The sequence below is a fragment of the Ruditapes philippinarum genome, unplaced genomic scaffold (genome assembly GCF_026571515.1).
Source record: "Ruditapes philippinarum isolate M1 unplaced genomic scaffold, ASM2657151v2 ctg1388_1_1_1_1, whole genome shotgun sequence".
In the NCBI taxonomy this organism is placed as follows: domain Eukaryota; kingdom Metazoa; phylum Mollusca; class Bivalvia; order Venerida; family Veneridae; genus Ruditapes; species Ruditapes philippinarum.
Window position 1 is genome coordinate 40,243 of NW_026853097.1, and position 15,005 is coordinate 55,247.

Here is a 15,005-nt window from a genome sequence, read left to right on the forward strand (position 1 = left end):
TTCACACTTCACACTCATAATTGACCGAGGAGGGCGGGTGGGTTTTTTCAACAATTCATTTCTTCCTTGTTACAATATTCGACGCCAGCGTTAAAAGGATATGACGTAGATACAGTACCTACGTCATAACCAGGGCAGGGTATAAGTTGTTCCCCAAATAACAGAGACTATTCTATAGAAATAGTCATCATTATCTGGGACAACAACAAAACAATATCATACTTTAACTAATTTTATTTTATAGTCATACATAGTGGCATATGTAATTTATCTCACTGAGTAATGTTTTAGTTTATCTTTGGCATTTTATGGGCACGACTCCATTAATAAAAGCCAAAAGGTTTGGATACCGGGCATACAAAACCCTGTTAGGGCATCCATAGCAATGCAAACAAATGACACAAAATCAAAACAAGCAAATGGAACAAACTGTATAGCTTTTTGGAACAGTATGTTCTAAAAAATAATTGATCAAAGCAATACTAGTCTTTCAATTCTTCATTCACAAAATAGTCAATTTTCACAAATGTATATGAGCAACAACACAGCATTGACACTGTTGCGCGAAATTGGTTCTGGGAAGCAGAAACCAGTATCGCCAGTATCACAAAATGTCTATTCGCCGGCCGCCACTAGACTTCGGATGGTGAACGGGAGATTTCCCGTTTTCCAGTCGAAGGCTCCGCCAATAACATATAATATTGGCTTCGCCAATATCATACTATTATTGGCTCCGGCGAATTGAATACTTGAAAAAAAATTAGTCGTGCCCAGCCATTCTATGATTTATAATACAACACTGCCATGTAGGTAATGCAACTTAGCAAATAAAGCAGCATTCCAACAAATATGCATATACTAGCGCTCATAAATCAAATATGACACTATCTGAAACACAATAATTTGGGTAGTAACCACCAAGATCTCGAGTTCAGTGTCATTTCTCCTGACATGAATTTAGCAAAAGCATTCAATTTTAACTGCTCCAAATATGTGCTAGTTAAATGTATATACATTTGACGGTGCATTTTTTCGAGATATTAATTTAGCAATAACGTTCAAACTGCTTCAAATATGTGCTAGATACATGTATACAATAAGTGCATTCAATCAACTGAACTATAAATTATGCATCAACACATCAACTTTTCATATATACATTTCCTGAACCACTCTATGCCATAGGTGTTCGGCGCGCTGATCGGCCACCCACCCCACAACCCTCCCACCCCCCAAAACCATGTAAACTGCAGTATTTTTCATTTGAAACATGTTTTAATATTTGGTATATGCTTTTAATTCAATAACCTTCATTTCCCACAAAAAATAAAAAATTGATTAATTATTAATATATACATATTTAGTAAAGGTATGCAACTCGCTGCACATTTTTCAGCACTCATCTTAATAATAATTGAACTCCATAACCCCAACGTTTTTTTTAACCAATTTTCAATATTATGGTTCTGAAAGGTTGGAGGGCCGCAAAGTGGGCGAGGGTCCCCCGGGGGCAGCCACCAACCAACGCGCCGAAAACATATGCCCAATACAATAGTGACCATCAAGATCGTGAGACCTGCATGACTCTGAGAGCAGATATTTCCAATTGCACTCCATGGGTTCGAATCCTTCCAATTCAACCAACATGTTTAATAATGTTACATTAATCAGGTTTCCATTTGTTTTTAAATCGCATGATGTAAACTATTACACTCCATGCGGTAAAGAAAACTAGCAACAATTCAATGCATCATATCGTCGACAAGGCAGAACACTGGTATTACATTTTAGTATGCTTAGCACCTATTGTCATTAGAATAGCATGCAATATTAACGTGTTAGAAATTGTCCTAATTTTTTACCCCACAATTGTACATAGGTTGCCACAATTGTACATAGGTTCGAGCTATATTTTTCAATTTGCAGCATTTCACACCACCCATCCTGGTCAGTCCTGGACTGTCTTTCTTACAACTACATGTGAAGCGCTTATTCAAAATAGTGACTTATACTAATATACTTAACTGAGCTGTAAAAAGATTTGAAACAAATAATAGATTTCATGGAATATTTACTAATAAAATATCTTTATTGGCCAAAACATACTAAATTCCCAAACTTCAAGAATAATGGTTTAAGCTTTTTGTTGGACATAAATTCTACTGCCAGTGTTATAAGCAATTTAACAAAATATTCTTTCACTGGTCAATTTGCAGCATCCAGCTATACTGTCAGATTCTGTATTGGTTGTTAGTCAATTCAACCAATTAATAGACTTAAATAAACATTGATTATAATAATACTAACGTATTTACATTTTATTTTAATTGAAAGCCGCATTCATTAATCTATCTGCAATACAGAAAGCATTTGCTGATTATCAGCCAAGATATTTTTGATTATCAAATTAAGTAGCTGCTGAAAAAAAAATTGCTTAAGAATATGGTAATTTAAGATTTTGAACAAAGTGAAACCTTAGAACATTGCCAAAGTATTTGCATCATTTTATTTAAACATTGTAAAGTTAGTGTTTTTATGTGCCTTAATATGTTTATTGTTAATAAAATAATCCAGACAGAAAACGACAAAGTTTATTACCATGAAGATAAAAGGCAATCATTTTAAGAACAAAAATTATATAAATATGGTATGGACTCTGAAGTGCATAATAATTTATTACAAAATTATGAAAATATTTGTACATTAAATGATTTAATTGACACTAATCAAATAGAATTTAAACAGTATTAAACAGTATGTAATAGATATTTTTGACATAACGCATAATGCCCATCCAAGGCTTTAATTATATAATGAGTGAACAGGTGAAAGTCAAATAAGTTTACATCTTGCAATAATCTTTTCAAATTTATAATGTACTTTCCATTTTTGAACGATAAATTAATGCAATTGGAAATTACCCAATCAATTTATATAAGTTTGGGACAGTCTTTTTTAAATTTTAGGCATACTTATATTTTATCATAAACATTTTAAAATGTCAGCTGTAGGTCAATAACATTTTTTCAGTCAATTATTTGAAACATAAAGTCAATTCAGCATAACTTGACCATGGCAAAATAGGCACAATGTCATTTTAATATCATAACCATGTTATTTTGTAATTAATAGGGTGTACTTTTTCACAATGAAATATTGTTTCAACACCGAATTTAAAGTAAGACGATTTATATTAACATTTTAAATGTCAAACGTCATACCCTATATGAGTTTACATAAAATTGGTCTTGCAATTCAACCAAAGTTGGGTATTATACTAAAGCCAAGAGAAAACTGTCTTGAATGATTTTTCTTTGAAATAAAAGTTAAACGTTGAATGCATGATTTTGTGTAAATATTATCAACAGTGTTTAACACTAAAATTTAAGAAGGGTGTTCACTTTTATTACTAGTTTAGGGGAATGAGTACCTATCATATAGCATAAGATTATAAGAAAACCTAAAGAAATAGAAAACTTTTAACCTCTTAATTAAAGGGAGACACAGGCAAAATTTTCATTTCTTAGTTTTGGATTTTTCATTCACTATTCTGTTAATGCCCTCAAAATGAATATATAAGACAGTCAATGGAACAAAACTTTTGTCCATATAAAGAATAAAATGGTGGTTTCCTAACTTGACCCGCGTGGGTCAGGTTAGAGCGCTATGATTTCGCAATATTTGTCAAAATGAGCTCTGGAAACGTTAAAGAACATTTCAAATGAATGACATAGACTTGTTTCAATCATACAATATCCAAAATATCTGTTATTGTAACTTAAAAGGTTTGTTCAGGTCACCTGACTTGTTTTAAAACTATTTGGTGATTCTATTGGCGTCTAAATTTTGTTCAACATATATAGATATATTTACGTTTCAAACCCAAAATATATAGAATTCAAACAAAATCATGCTGAAACTTCAAGAAATGTCATTTTAGCCTGATTTGAGTACGCAAATCATTTATATATCTTTGTCATTATTTTGCCTGAATATCCCTTTAAAGTTTTAAGTTTAATTATCTGTAGATATATGGTCAAACTATAAGAAAAAATAAAAAATAAATGATATACTTTCAAATTTAAAGTTTTATATTTGGATGGTGTTCACTATGCCTAAATCATTAAAAGAGGTTCATAATAATTTAATAAATAAGCTATTCATTTATTATATTAAAATATTTATCTTTTTAGGTTGTGTAAAGTAAATAAAAGGTACAATGGAAAATAAATTTTACAAGTGAACTACAACTTGTCAACTTAAAATTGCAATAAATTGTGTGTTATAAATCTGTACTATAATGTAGCCTACACCATTAATTATAAACAACATAGTCAAACAAAGACAATTATTAAAAATTATTATTATTATTAATTTATTATTATAAATAATTTATTATTATTATTATTATAATTATGAATTCATGATTGTCTTATTATTATCATTAGATCACATCATCATTATTATTATTACTATATTATCAATTCATTATTATTTTTATTATTATTATTATTATCATCATCATTAATAATTTTTTTTATTATTATTATTATTATCAATTCATTATTATATATTACTATTAATTTATTGTTATTATTTTATTTTTATATAATGTTTATTAATTTACTATAATTATTATTATCTAATATCTTAATCTTGTGATTGATGTTGCATTGAAGTCTGTATCTTTTAATTATTGGTGCATTATTAATTTATCAGTTTCTAATTAATGTGATTTTAACCCCTTCTTATCCAACATAATTTGCTAATTATGCATACTTCATTTTACCATAAAAACAACAGGCCCTAAATTAAGGCAATGTATTCACATCTATGTGACTATGATAACAAATAATGAAATATAACTGAATAATTATTTTGTTCAACATGTAGATCTAAACCTAGGTTCCACATTGTAAAATAATGTATAAAATAAACATTTAAACAGGAAATACCTCACCTAATACTGTAAGGAACTAAACTACTACCTCACCTAACATCAGTCACCAATTTATCTCATACCACAATTCATCAAATGTCAGGAGTCATCACAAGAAGCTGCTGATCACCATCGCATTTATTTCCACATTTCCCATACAGACCAGTAGTGTTGTCTTTAATCACATTCTTCCAATCTCGTCCAGCAAAAAGAAAATTATAGATCTATTTTGAAGATTTAAAAGCAAATAAAATATATTTTAAAACTGATTAATAATAACTGATTTATTATGAACGTGTTAGACTTATAGACACCTTTTTTCCCGAATTCAGGACAATTGGCACAAGTTAACAAAAATTTCTTGCTTCCACCATTCTTAACGCCATTGAAAATAGCAAAGTGCACCTAGCTAGATGAACCCTCCATCATTTCTTTTTTTAAAGGTTTTCATTACAATCATCATCGTTACCACACAGCGAATGATTTATCATTATAGCGAGATACAGACATAGCTAAATGAATAGCCGTGGGTGAGAGTAGATCCATGGATCGTCATAATAAAATTGTCAATTTACGATACTGTACAGTAAAGCTAGACAAAGTACAACCTTATGTTCATTTCACAAAACAATGCATATGAATAATTTAAAATTAAACTGTTCTCGACAACAATCTTTTGAAGATCTAGATCTCTAAATCTGAATTGACTAAGAAAACTTCTCTGTCCATATAATATCCTGCTTGATTCAGTGTTCCATGTAAAAGGCATGTTCCCACCAAAGACATCAAGAACAAATCCGCTTCAATCGTGGAAAATATCAACAAAATTGCTGCTTATAGGACACACAGATAATCACTGACGTCTTATCGATTCATATTTAAAAGATACTACTATCGATTGTTGTTTTGATCAGCGATTTCTTTTGATTTTTTTCAACAATTCATTTCTTCCTTGTTACAATATTCGACGCCAGCGTTAAAAGAATATGACGTAGATACAGTACCTACGTCATAACCAGGGCAGGGTATATAGAGAATAATAGGTTGGTGCCGTGGATTGAGAAAGTTTATCTGGCGAGGCGGAGGAATTTATTGGGTGAGCCGAAGGCGAACCCAATAAATTCCGGAGCAGAGCCAGATAAACTTTCTCCATCCACGGCACCAATCTATTATTCTATTTATCCCGTCACCGTTTTTTTAAAGAATTTTATTAGGCAAACAACCTTTAATCACACTATCGGAAATGTTTCTATATAAACAAAGAAGGCCCTAATTTTTCTACACCAATGCACTCGCCGTTCTTATTATCTCCCCGTGTATTTTCACATTGAGGGCGCCATTTTGTTTGAAAAATGTGATAAATAAAAACAATTTTTTGTCGAATTTTGTTGTGAAAACTATCTAGAATGAAAGAAAATGGTCTAACTAAGAAAATGAATTCGGATACCAATATCTTTTATTCAGTCGTTAACGCTGTACAGACGTTTAAAGTATTGTTTACGTGACGTCACAATGTAGCGCCAAACAGCACGTGCAAAACAATCAAATCAAGTACGCTATTCTAAAATGTCGCAAACAGTTAAATTTTACATTTATTTCACTTTAAATAATTTTTATTTCGCTTGAAAAATTATAGAGTGAAATAAAATAAACAAACAAAGTTTTATCAACGTTTCCAAAATTCGTTATTCTACACACAGAAGATTTAACGACAGTTTTTATATTTTTTCTTGAAAAGTAGTCCGGCAAACATGCATACCACGTGATCAAGTGCCGTAGATCAGTAAAAATATACGGCACCTTGTTATCGGGCCGAAATTGAGACAAGTGACAGGATAAAAGTTGTTCCCCAAATAACAGAGACTATTCTATAGAAATAGTCATCATTACTTTATCTGTGTAAAACCGCGTGTAACTCGGTCAGTAATCTTCAATAAGATATCGGTATCGACGTATTGTGTGTAAATGTCAGTGTAATGGCTAGAAGTTTATCGGGCCGAGAACTTTTTGATCACACCTCGTTTAATTGGAGTTTATGTGAACTTCTTTTTGGCCGTTGTTTACCATGCATCAATGTTTAAGAGAAGACCAAAGAAAAATATGTCCGCTTGAGCATGTTCTTCCCTGTTTGTTTGTTCTATATTGTAGCATTATAATGGTTTCTGTTGCTGCAGATTCCATGAGTCTCAAAATTTATCAATTCTTTTTATTCTATTTGATAATCCGTATTTCAAAAATATAAAGATATATTTGTTGTATTGCTATAAGGTACTGTTAAACGTTTTGTTATCTTGTTTCTTTTTCGTTTTTTCCTTCTGAAAAATCTTTTAAAGCTATCAGGGATTAATCACGATAACGTGCGCTTCTTTCCATATAAATAACGTTAATATGTAATGTGTATAGGTAGTAAATATGATTATCAAGTACATGTAGTTTACAAGACTTCTTCAATTTCATAAGATGTATAATGGTTCATGGTCTAGCTGGTGCAATACTTAATTATGCGGGTGTTAATAAAAGGCTTCAACTACCCACGCATCAGAAATGTGAAAAGGGTATGACAAACAAAACTTATATGGATTCTAACGTCCCATTGGAACTTATGATTGCAAATATTAATATTAAGAACTTCCGCTTTGAATATAACATCTTTATTCAATGATATTTTGTTTTAATAATTTGGCAACAATCAATGAAATGTTTGATATTTTTCTATCATTTGACAACAAATTGCGCATTTATTGAGTATATAAGTATATGATTTACAAATGCAAATAAATTAGGGATCAACTTTACGTGCAGACATACAATTAAAAATTAGCGCATGGAATAGATACTTAAAGGTTTTTCGTTTCATCAGAGTGTAGAACATTTAATTCAAAAATATTTTTTTTATAAGAGATTACTATGTTTCAAAACAAAATATTTATATTTTATTGGCTGACACAATATTTTTTAAAATACACACTTTTAACTGTTGAATATACTTATCATAGCGTGAACATTGTCGTTTTTTTCTATTATACGAGTATGTTATACAAATATGGACGTTTTAGCTGATGAATATGATAGCCGATGTCAATATCAATTTTGCAGTACATACCACATCATATTTACCAGCTAAAAAATACACATCTGTTTTATTATAAAATTTATGAATAGCTTTTATATAGCTTATCAAATCTGCCATTGAATATGAATATCTGTCTAAGTTCGCATTTTGTTTTGATTACACATATGTGATAAAAAAAGATACGTGACGAGTATTGATCATGCCGATAATAGATATGTGATGAGATAAAAACAAAATAAAAACAATATGAGCCGTGTCACGACAAAAACAACATAGTGGGTTTGCGACCAGCATGGATCCAGACCAGCCTGCGCATCCACGCAGTCTGATCAGGATCCATGCTGTTCGCTTACCAACCCTATTACAAGTAGAGAAACTGATAGCGAACAGCATGGATCCTGATCAGACTGCGCGGATGCGCAGGCTGGTCTGGATCAATGCTGGTCGCAAACGCACTATGTTGGTTTTGTCATGACGCGGCTCATATCATGTTATTTGGCTCAGCTGAAAATATATAAAAATCCTTTTAAGCATGTACTATTTTCTTTTGTCAATTCAGAGGTGATAACTTTTTGAAAGTGGCAGATATTTTTTGTAGTAAATGCATATATGTATTTGGCATAAGATGGCTTTAAGCCATCGCTTTATTTATTCATTTATATAATTTAGTGAATTTATTGTAGTTGTAACCACATAGGTATTTTAAACAACACGAGTACATGTAAATGTTGGAAATGATATACATGTACACTTATTCTCTGTAACTTTTGTACCGTAAATGTTGCAGAAGATGAAACTAATTTTCTTTGAATGGAAATACGCTGTATTCTCATGTTACTATGCATGTGTTTGTAGTTAAAGTAAAACGAGTCAAAAGAAAAATATTTTTACAGATAAAATGTGCAAGATAAGGTTTATGCTGTTGTTCCTGCTGACGTCAGTCCACACAACAACAGGTAACTTATAATTCCTTACTTTCATATGTCAATGGTAATTACCATTCTGTTTGATTTGTTGTTATTTGTTTATGTTCTTGCTTGATAAAGGTTTAAAAACATCTACCAGTGTCAGGCCTGTCAACGTGTAAGCAAATGTTTGGAAATGGACCTACAATTTCTTAACAAAAATTGAAAGGCTATTTTGAATATGAGTAAAAATTTTCTGTATTTATTTTTTGAGAATATGGCTAAATAGTTTATACTGTATAACCGCTAAAACTATCAAAGGCGCATTTGTACGAAAGCTACAAGTACCAATCACCTTACTAAAATTGCCGCTATTTATGTATCATCCGAATCATATATTTTAAACTGTACAATTTGCTATATTCATTGGCCTGCAGACTATTGTTAATACTCACGGATGCTTCTGTTACAATTTACTAGATAACTTTCGAGACTAATACCATAAAGTAAATTATCCCTTGTATCAATAACCAGGTGCCGATTATTTGGACATTACTGGAGTAAGACTTGTAGATGGCAATGGTACATTTAGCGGACGTGTTGAGATCAAGGTTGACGGTGTTTGGGGAACAATCTGTGATTACGCTTTTGACATGAACGACGCCGAAGTTATATGCAGAACACTGAATCTGACGTATGTTTATTATATTAAATTTTGTAATAATCTCTTCAATATTTTTCCTCTTTTTGTTAAACAAACATACTGTATAGTTTTCTTTCAATTGTAATAAAAATAAACCAATTCCTCATTGGATGGGAAATGGCAGCCATAAACTCTCCAAACCAGTGCAGAAGCCTGTGTAACCTACATATGTAACTCATCACCTATTTTCTTTTCTATTTACGTCGTAAGTTCTAAATTTTACCAGTTCATGTTAAATGTTGAATTCTGCTTAAGCAGGTGCTAGGGGGCGTGGACGGTAGTTTGCACTTGACAGTACCGTCCATGAACAGGCTCAATCAAACCGAGCCTGCAACATTTTCAATTGTGCTGTGTTGGGCTTTCTTTCGGGATTCTTATTTTTCTCTATTTTATCGCCACATCAGCGTTGTTTGTGCCGTGTGGAGGCTGTAAAAAGTCACCCCGTACATTCAATCAGGGATGTTATATTTCCGATCCTTAAAGATCGTTAAGCACGACATTATTGTTGTGCTTGTGGTTTTTTCGTTCTTTTTATTTGGCATCTTTCTTGTTGGGTGGTTCCAGTATTCCTCGCTTGAATACTGTTGAATCACCCTTAGTATATGTGGCCTGCTTTTTAAATTTGTCCTGTTGACGTCGTATCTGTGATATGCAGGCTTCATAACTTCTGATCCCCTTTCAAAATTCCATTTTATTTAGTTCCGCCCATTGTTTTCTCGTTTAGGGCACACACATCTTTTTACTTGGGAACCATATGCCGCTTAACATGGAATGGCACTAACGTTTCACATTGAAGGTTCCATGATAACCGCCACATGAACACATCTGCGGATGTTTCAAAATTCTAAATTTTACCAGTTCATGTTAAATGTTGAATTCTGCTTAAGCCGGTGCTAGGGGGCGTGGACGGTAGTTTTCACTTGACAGTACCGTCCATGAACTGGCTAAATCAGACCGAGCCTGCAACATTTTCAATTGTGCTGTGTTGGGCTTTCTTTCGGGATTCTTATTTCTCTCTATTTTAGTTATTCAGTACACTATTCCTTATCTATTCTTGATGAAATTTTGATAATTGCATGAACACGAATGTAATATCTTCTTGTATCATTACATAGTTTTATCCTTCTTATGTAAGCTTATCATTTGTCGTGTTTTCCTGTCAAATGTCTCAATCTTATGTTGCATTTGTATTCTAAACAGACCTGAACATTTCCGTTTATGTTATAATAGATTTGTTTTTTGAACACATTTTAAATGTTAGATAAATAATACCAAAGACTATTTATATGCTAAAATATTAATTTCCATTTCAGAGCAACATCATTCTTTACGGGAGCACACTATGGGCTAGGTAAAGGTCCAGTATTTGCTCAAAGGTTTCATTGCTATGGACATGAAAGTCACCTTAGAGATTGTCGCTTCGACCCCAATACTTTTTGTTCTCATTCACGGGATATTGGGGTAATCTGCACAGGTACAGATTCGTTCACAGAAAATGTTAATTATCTTTAATAGGTGTGAACTTTTAAAATAAGGAGTCACAGAAACTTTAGAAAAACATATCAAATATTATCTGTTATGGCCAACAAGTTCATAAATATAAAAAGCAATTAAACGTCTTCTCTTTAAACTTCCTAATTCTTAAAAACCTACCTATAAACGATTACTGATCATTACATTATTATAATATTTAGTAATAACATGAAAAATAAAAGTTATTTCATAACATTAAGTTTATTAACACTAACCAGTTTTAATTCGTGAAACACATAGGTAAAATGGTTTGTGAGAACACTATGAATGATCATTTCATTTCATTGACAGAATGTGGAGAAATCGACATCAAAAATGGAATCATTGAGTCAATATCATCAAATGGTACAGTTCTTACAACCTCTTGTGTAACTGACTACCAGACAAACACACACACAAGTGTATGCCAAACTAATGGCAGCTGGTCAAACAACATTATATGTGCAACATCTGGTAAGTTTGAATTATTTTCTGGATTGATAAGTTAACGCTAATGCGCTAGACTTGAGCTAGACTTGCAAGAGGAAAGAGATACATTTATAAATTTTGATTTTCTTTTATTTTCTTTGCATGTTAAGGTCAGATGTTAGCTTTATTAAAATGTTGCTATGCAATAGATGTAATAGCCTTTCCAACGCCACTTCCTTCGTCTTTACCTGCAATATAACTGGAACATTAGATTAAAGGTGTATTCTAGGGTTACATAAAGATATTAACCAGACTGAAAACTACTTTAAAGAATGCATTTAAACCTTGAATTATCTTCGAATAAGATAAAAGGAATATTTTTAATGAAAACAATGGATAGAGGGTGGGGTTGTCATCGACTTCGTTTTGGAATGTTTTGCCCTTGAAATAATGTTGTTTCTTTTGCTTTAACCGTTTTTTGCTATCACAATCACAGATAAATACACACTACCGTTATTTGATATTTCGCACATTTAAAATGAATGGACCATCATTATACTTAATATATATTAATACGTTCAAGCTAAATACAGAAAGCTCCCAGTACCAATTACTAGTATGCAAGATTATGCAATTCGCTTGTCATTAATATTTAACAGGCTAAAGGTAAGTTTGCTGCTTCAACTAAGATAACTAACTGAATAGTATTTCGGATGAGGATGTTACATAATGAACGCCCATTGTGATGTTTGATAGAAAAATCCGGATGGTTTGATATCAAACCACATTAATTGTATTACATTCCTCTTTAAGATAATTCTGATGTAACCCATATGGTTTATTTACATTTTATCGCTTAAATAAAAGATTCCATTTCAATCTATTTATATGTTTAATATCATATATAAATTTCTTATGTCAGAATTGAACACACAAAATAAACTATATGGATTAGGTCAGAATGTTTAAAAAACTGTTTGATACTGATACACCGACCTTACTTTTTTGCTCATGCGCAAAATAGTATCTCCGTTGCTTTGTGAATATCAAAATGTTAAAAATCGCCCATAGATAACATGAATCTTTTTAATAGATTATTTGTACCAAAGGACTGAAAAAATAATTAGTCCAATATTAATGAGGGGCAATTTAAAAAACCCATCAACCTATTGAAGGATCGCTTAAATAGATGTTTTAAATAACGTTTATATCTCTATCATTACAAGACGATTAACTTTTATGTTGAAGCTTAGACGATTAATTTTTATGTTGAAGCTTATGGAAGAATTTGTGAATATCAAGCTGGATTTAGAACTGTATATAGGACTATCGACAATGCACTTATTCTTTATTCTGTTGTCACTAAATATTTTAGAATGAATGGAAAATAAGTATATGTAACATTTATAGACTTTCAAAAACCATTTGATTCTGTTGATAGATCTTTATTATACACATCTCTAAGAAATAATGGTATCAAAGGTCATTTGTTTAAGGCTATATATTCAATTTATATTTCAGTAAAATCATGTTTTAGAACTAGGACAGAGATAACAAATGTATCTGGCTTCCCTGTGGGGCTCCGTCAAGGATGTTCCTTAAGTCAAATATTGTTTTCTATGTTTATAAATGAGTTATATACAGTTGTATGTAATGAACAAATTGGTGGTATACAGTTGGTTTTTAGTTTGGTTGAATTATTCATGTTAATGTTTGCAGATGACATTGCCCTCATGCTAGATACAGTTGTATGTTTGCAGAAACAGCTAAATGTTCTCTACATAAATTTTGTAATGACTAAAGTAAACTGTTAATATATCCAAGACCAATATATTGGTGTTCAAGAAAGGTGGTAGGCTAGCTGAAAGAGAGGAATGAAATATGGTAACGATTATTTAGAAGTTGTTAATGTCTTTTCATATGTTGGCATCTATTTTACAAATAGATTGTGTATCTATAAAATGGCGGAAAAAATGTCAAATAAAGCAAAACGACTGCAGTTTTAATGATTAACACTCTAGATCAGTTACCTTGTCTACCTAGCACTACATTTTTTTAAACTGTATGATGTAAAGAAGCAGCCACATTATTATATAGTTCTGAACAGTTTTACTGGGGGATTATATATATATAAATACTGCAAAAATACATTTCATATTGTAAATTTATGTTATGAAATGTTAACAACATGGGTTTTCATAACTGGGCTACAGATGTTCGTGTGCTTTTATTTTTAAATGGCTATAGTTATGTTTGGGAGGATCAAAGTGTTGACAATCCAAAGTTATTTTTGTTAAAGATTAAAGGATCAATATGTACAGGAATGGAGAGATAGGTGTAGTACTATGAGTAAATTATGCATCCATTATTTAAATTTTAAACAAAACTATGTAATTGAAAAAAAAAATAAAAAATTAGAACTTGTATGGCAAGGTAACGTAGTTCAGCACATAGCCTTATGGTAAAAAATGTAGACATTATGAGTTTACTGTTTAATGTAGGAATTGTCCTTTTTGTGAATGTTATTTGGAAGATTTTTACCATTTTTTGTTAGTGTATCCTCTTTACAATGACTTTAGGATTAAATACATACCTTCTGTATATTATCAGACTCCAAATGAATATTAATATTCTATAATTTAATGTCTTGTCAAAGTTTAGAAGTCTAAGAGAACTTGCTATATATTTGTATTTTGCTACAAAAGAAATAATACAATGTCTTACGTCTGACTAGAATATTATTTAATTGACTTTGTACATAAAATATGTCTGAAATAATTTTGTGTATAATTGTTGTGTTTTCTTGAAAACATAAATATAATGTTATTGCATCACAGGGCTGTTATACTATAATTATGTATCATGTATTATGTAATGGAATGTAATGTAATGTGTATGGGCTGGTGGCCTAATTATACAATAAACTGTTGAATTGAATTACAGGGTATCCACTGAACATTACTGACATACGGCTTGTCAACGGTATAGGTCTTACCGATGGTATCGTCGAGCTCAAGGTCAATGGTACCTGGGGACAGATATGTCGTAACAGCTTTCAAAGCAGCGATGCAATAGTGATATGCAAGATGCTTGGATTTAAGTAATGTTTACTAAAACTATACTTAACTTGTATAAGGTCAATTTGGATTTGTAATAAGTGAACAGAAATTATTTAGTATGCTTAGAACCAGTGTGTCGCATGACATCAAATTTTTATTGAGTAGTTAATATGATACATCAAAAACAATTTATCAGTTCCGTTGGTGGTAACATGAACTGATCAACACCGTTCATAAACATAGTAAATGAAACCTAACTGATAAATATCTTTAAACTTAAAAAGATAGATTAAGCTACGATGAATGCCCATATTTTCTCTTTTTATATTGATAACACAATGCTTAAATACACAACATTTAGCGTTTCATAAAGGTATAACTTATA

The 15,005-nt window shown here is 31.4% G+C and overlaps 1 protein-coding gene across 1 annotated transcript in view; it reads left to right on the top strand.

Moving 5' to 3' along the window:
• LOC132733825 (scavenger receptor cysteine-rich type 1 protein M130-like) overlaps nucleotides 1–14,771 on the top strand; it is a 33,868-nt gene extending 19,097 nt beyond the window's left edge. Inside the window, exons 2-6 of the mRNA XM_060720535.1 lie at nucleotides 8,906–8,968; nucleotides 9,452–9,611; nucleotides 10,934–11,094; nucleotides 11,445–11,606; nucleotides 14,505–14,771. Of these exons, the coding sequence (XP_060576518.1) occupies nucleotides 8,911–8,968; nucleotides 9,452–9,611; nucleotides 10,934–11,094; nucleotides 11,445–11,606; nucleotides 14,505–14,665 (702 nt within the window). The 5' untranslated portion in view covers nucleotides 8,906–8,910 and the 3' untranslated portion in view covers nucleotides 14,666–14,771. The remainder of the gene's footprint in view (nucleotides 1–8,905; nucleotides 8,969–9,451; nucleotides 9,612–10,933; nucleotides 11,095–11,444; nucleotides 11,607–14,504) is intronic.
• The last annotated feature ends 234 nt before the right edge of the window (nucleotides 14,772–15,005 follow it).